Source organism: Thermobia domestica, chromosome 2, assembly GCF_964235325.1.
Source record: "Thermobia domestica chromosome 2, izTheDome1.hap1.1, whole genome shotgun sequence".
In the NCBI taxonomy this organism is placed as follows: domain Eukaryota; kingdom Metazoa; phylum Arthropoda; class Insecta; order Zygentoma; family Lepismatidae; genus Thermobia; species Thermobia domestica.
Genome location: NC_137455.1, coordinates 196860179 through 196865958, shown reverse-complemented (window position 1 = coordinate 196865958; position 5780 = coordinate 196860179). Strand labels below are relative to the sequence as shown.

At 38.0% G+C, this 5780-nt stretch overlaps 1 protein-coding gene across 1 annotated transcript; it reads right to left on the bottom strand.

The window, feature by feature from the left end:
* Positions 1 to 384: 384 nt before the first annotated feature.
* LOC145679299 (uncharacterized) lies at positions 385 to 5472 on the bottom strand. The gene has a single exon (XM_081749886.1). The coding sequence runs from the start codon at positions 5470 to 5472 to the stop codon at positions 385 to 387; it is 5088 nt and encodes a 1695-aa protein (XP_081606012.1).
* Positions 5473 to 5780: the final 308 nt, after the last annotated feature.

Sequence of the window (5780 nt, the reverse complement as noted above, 5' to 3'; positions counted from 1 at the left end):
TGTATCACACAAACGCTGGTTCGTTCTTTAATAATTCTGTTTAATAATATTGTTAATATTTCTTACAATTCCCGAGTTAAACTAAAATGCACATTGAACACAACGATGATGCAGCTATAGGCTACGCGCTCACTCACACACACTGCTGCTATGCACAGTTTCAACAAGCAACTATACCTTGCTTCTTCTTCTTCTACAGGTAACCAGTTACATTAAACAAACATCTTTAAACAAAACTAAACAATTTAAATAAACAAGTTAGGACTAAACATAGCCCCCACCCTTGAACAATCTAGTTCAAGATACACACAAAAGATGAATTAGTAATATATTGGAAATGGAATGTAAAAAGTTAAACAAAACGGTAAATGAAAAATGTCTTTTTCAATCAAATGGCAATGGAGATACTTTCACAACTGGTCTTTTGTAAACTCCATCTGAGGTCTTTACAGTCACTGCACGAACGACGTTATCGCTTCCAGGATGAATATTTACAATACGTCCCAACTTCCATTTTAAAGGAGGTAAGTTATCTTCCACAAGTAAAACTAAATCACCTTCCTTCACATTGTTGTTTCTTTTCCACCACTTTGGACGCTGTTGTAACATAGAGATATATTCTACACTCCACCTCTTCCAGAAGTTTTGCTGAAGTCGTTGCACTAATTGCCATCTTGACAGTCGATTAAGTTTCTTTTCTGTATAATCTGGTTCAGGTAATGCCAACATTGGAACTCCAATGAGAAAATGTCCTGGAGTTAGACTACACAAATCATTGGGATCTGAAGACAAAGGGGTAATTGGCCGTGAATTCAGGCACGCTTCAATTTGACACAACACGGTTGACATTTCTTCAAAATTTAACACAACATTGCCTACTACTCTTTTCAGATGATACTTCACTGATTTGATTCCGGCTTCCCACAATCCACCAAAATGTGGTGCATGAGGTACATTAAAATGCCACTGTATGCCTTCTTTACTAAGATAATCTGTGATACTAATATTATGATGATCAGATTTTAGCAACGTAACAAAATCCTTTAGCTCTTTGTTAGCTCTGACGAAGGTTGTGGAACAGTCACTAAATATATCTGTTGGTTTTCCCGTACGAGCAACAAATCTTCTTAGAGCAGCTAAGAAAGCTTCAGTTGTACAGTCACTCACAATTTCTAAATGGATTGCGTGAGTAGTAAAACATACAAATAATGCTACATATGCTTTGTAAGTTGTTCGCCCTCTGCCTTTAATTGCTTTGAGATGAATTGGCCCACAATAATCTATTCCTGAACTACTAAACGGACGACTGGGATTTACTCTTGAAGCAGGCAAATCTCCCATAAGCTGTTCTACCGTTAACTTTTTATGGCGATGACATGTCACACATTTCCGAAGTAATCTGCGAACAAAATCTCTTCCATTTATAATCCAAAATGTCTGTTGTAAAGATGATAATACCAGTCTTGGTCCACCGTGCAAGCACAATTTGTGTTCATTCCACACAATTAATTCTGTTAAATGGCTATCCCTTGGAAGTAAAATGGGATGCTTTCGATCTTCTGAAACATTGGCATTTTTAAGTCGACCTCCCACACGTAAAATACCTTTATCATCCACAAAAGGGTTCAAGCAAAGCAATCGATTTTTGGAAGGTAATGGTTTTCCGTTTTTCAGGTACTCAATTTCTGATGCAAATGACCTTTGTTGAACAATCTTTATCAGACACATCAAGGCATTAGAAAGTTCTGCCACTGTAAGTGGACCTGTATGCTTGTTTCCTTGCGACACACGACAATTATTACTAAAGCGCTTACAATATGCAACAATTCGCTCAAGTTTCACCAACGATGAACAATTGTCAATAATGGAGGTATCAACATGAACATGCATACAAACTATATGTTTTCTTTCCTCTTGGTTGACTAACTTTGAATCCACTGTATCTTCATTACACTCTGGGAGAATGGGGTTTTTGAGCCACTCTGGACCTGAGAACCATAAGTGATGTGCAAGTAGGGCAGAAGGTAATAAACCTCGAGAACCACAGTCTGCTGGATTATTCTTTGAATCCACTTTGAGCCACTTCACTGATGGCAAAAGAGTTTGAATCTTTGCTACACGATTCGCGACAAACACTTTCCATCTGCTTGAATCCGAATTCAGCCACGATAACACAACAGTAGAGTCAGAATAGGCAATTACATCATGCACTTCCAAACGTAATGAATTTAATATGAGATTCATCATTTTAGCTAATAGCAAGGCACCACAGAGCTCTAATCGGGGCAAAGACACTTGTTTGATTGGAGCAACCTTCGTTTTTCCCATAACAATGCTCACACTCACTTGGCCGTCTTGAGATACAGACCTCATATACACCACTCCACAATAGGCCTTTTCGGAAGAATCACAGAATCCTATTAACTCTCTTCTCGTAGCTTGAGTGATACTGATACACCTGTTGATTTTGATGTTTTTCAATAAAGAAAGCTCTGAGTAGTAATTCCTCCATTTTCTCAAAATCCATTCAGGAACTGGACTGTCCCATTCTAAATTTAGTTTCCAAATTTCTTGCAATAATATTTTCGCAATAATAGTAGTTGGAGAAATCAAACCTAATGGATCGAACACTTTTGCACTTTCTGATAAAATATTACGCTTAGTTACAACTGACTTAACTGACACAAGATTGACATTATACGAAAATACATCATTTGATGGATACCACAGAATTCCTAACGTTTTCACTGAATTACTACTATCAAAGTCTAAACTACTTGTCGCTTGCTTCAAATGAGAGGGTACGGAGTCCAAAACGTTGGGACTGTTGGATGCCCATTTTCTCAGTTCAAAACCTCCTTTCTGCAATAATGCACTGAGTTGTTCTTGTAACTGAATTGCTTCACTAACTGAGTTGGCACCACTGATCAAGTCATCAACAAAAAAGTCTTGCATTACTACAGCTGCTGCAAGAGGAAATGATTCTTCTTCATATTTCGCTAATTGTTGCAAACTTTTCACCGCTAAATATGGTGCTGAAGCTGTACCATAAGTTAGCGTTACAAGCCTGTAATCTTTGATCGGAAGATTAGGTTTTTCACGCCACACAATTCGCTGGAAGTCTGTATGTTCTGGTTGGATTCTCACCTGTCTATACATTTTCTCAATATCAGCAGTCAATGCCACATTATGTTGTCTAAAACGCACAAGTAATGGAATTAAGTCACACTGCAACCTAGGTCCGACAAGTAACTTATCATTCAATGACACATTAGATGAAGTTTTACAACTACCATCAAAAACTACTCTCAGTTTTGTTGTAGAACTGGAATCTTTCAACACTGCGTGATGAGGTAAATAACACACTTCATTGGTTGGTTTCAGTATTTCACTCTCTGGAATAATCTCCATATGCCCAAGTACCTCATATTCATGCATAAAATCTACATATAATTGACGCATTTTAGGCCTCTTCTTCAAACGACTTTCTACTTGCTTAAGGCGTTTAATTGCCACTTCACGTGACTCACCAAGTCTTGCACTGTTGTCGCGAAACGGTAATTGCACATGAAACCTACCTGTTTCATCTCTTTGATGGGTCTTCTCGAAATAAATTTCACACTGTTTTTCTTCTGACGACATTATATTTTGTGTAGGAATATCTTCCAATTCCCAAAACTGTTGCAAAATTCTTTCACTGTTGCACTGGATATGATATGTTGACGCTGTGAATTCTTTACGTCGCACTTCATCGTCGCCAATAGAACCAAACAACACCCATCCTAATTTGGTATTCACTGCTACGGGAGAACCATTAACACCACTACACACACCCGCCAATAGCAATTGAGGGTAAATATCTGCACCCAATAACAGATCAATTCTGTCAGGAACATTAAAATTCGGATCTGCTAATGTTAACTTGTTAACATGCGACCACTGCTTGCTTTTATGAATATACCGTTTTGGTAACATACCTGTTACCTTTGGCAACACTAACGCTTCTACAGAAAATTCTGATTTAACATCATAACTTGATGTAAACACAATATTAACAACACCTTTTGCCCGAGCAACATTACTGGAACTCAATCCCGAAACATGTACATACACCGGCTGTTTTTGTAAACCGAGTCGTTGTATGCAGTTTTCTGACACGAAGCTTTTTTCACTGGCTGAATCTAACAAGGCTCTCACAGGTTGTAAATTACCATATGAATCCTTCACCATCACTACTGCAGTTTGTAATAACACTGCATGTTGCACATTAGTTTCACTTGAAAAATGAGTCCCCACTGAAACACCTGAGTTCTGTTTATTTGGAAAATGAAGTAAAGTATGATGACGTTTGCCACACTCACGACACGATGCTGATTTGCAGCTGGACAGTTTATGATTCGATTGCAAACAATTAAAGCATAATGCTTTGTTTTTCACTAAGGAATGACGTTCATCCACTGACAGCGAAAGAAAGTCATTACATTTATGCAAAGGATGATTTTTGCTTTTGCACTGACAACACGAAAATTGAGCTGAAGCATGATGCGCTATTGTTGATTTTTTATTACTCTTGTTTGACTCACTAGGTGGGGTTGATTTCACATTGGAAGTGCTACTTGCTAATGCGCGACACCTATGATCTATGAATTTCACCAATTGGTCAAATGTTGGTAGTCCACTGTCTGACAATGAAAGTTCCCACTGTCTTTTTGTTTCACTGTCTAGCTTCTCTGTTATATGAAATATAAGCAAAGGATCCCATTCGTTTACTTTTATGTCCAACACTGATAACGATCGCACACACTCAACACTTGTATCCAACAACCGACGTAACGCGCCAGCTGATTCTTGCTGCACTTGACCTTGACTTACAAAGCGCCGCAAGATGGACGTGACTAATTCTCGTTTATTTTGATACCTTAAATTTAACAGGTCCCAAGCTTCTTTATAGTTATCGTCAGTTATTTGTATAGATTGAATAAGTGTTGCTGCTTCACCTTGCAGACTAGTTTTTAAGTACTGAAGTTTTTGTGCACCCGTTAATTTTTCATTATTATGCACTGCTGCGATAAACAAATCACGAAACGAAAGCCAATCATTTAAGTTCCCGCTAAAGCATGGCAACTGCAATTTTGGAAGTCGAATTTCTGTTGTGTTCTTTTGATTATTCTCATCACTAGAAGAAGCGTGAGATATTTTACCCTGCACTTCCACTAATTTCACGTTAAGCTTTGTAAGTCTATCTTCAATAGCAGCAAGCTCTTCTTCTTGCACCAAATAAATTTCTTCTTCGGCACACAAATTACTGGCTAGCAACAAAAGCTCATTTGTTTCACGTGACAGTTCACTCACTTTGTTTTTGTAGACCTGAACTACACTAATATCTTCCTGTTCTGTGATATTGTTTATGCAGTTTTCAGCACGAGTGACCTTACCTTTTAAAACACGCTTTCGGGAATTGTAAGCTTCCATTGTCGCCCACACAATTTTTTCTTTCTTGTTAACACACAAGTCTTAGCACGTAGGTCACATAAAGCACATAAACACGTATTAACATCTGGGTAGGAGGACCAAATCTTTATGATGGACTGTATCACACAAACGCTGGTTCGTTCTTTAATAATTCTGTTTAATAATATTGTTAATATTTCTTACAATTCCCGAGTTAAACTAAAATGCACATTGAACACAACGATGATGCAGCTATAGGCTACGCGCTCACTCACACACACTGCTGCTATGCACAGTTTCAACAAGCAACTATACCTTGCTTCTTCTTC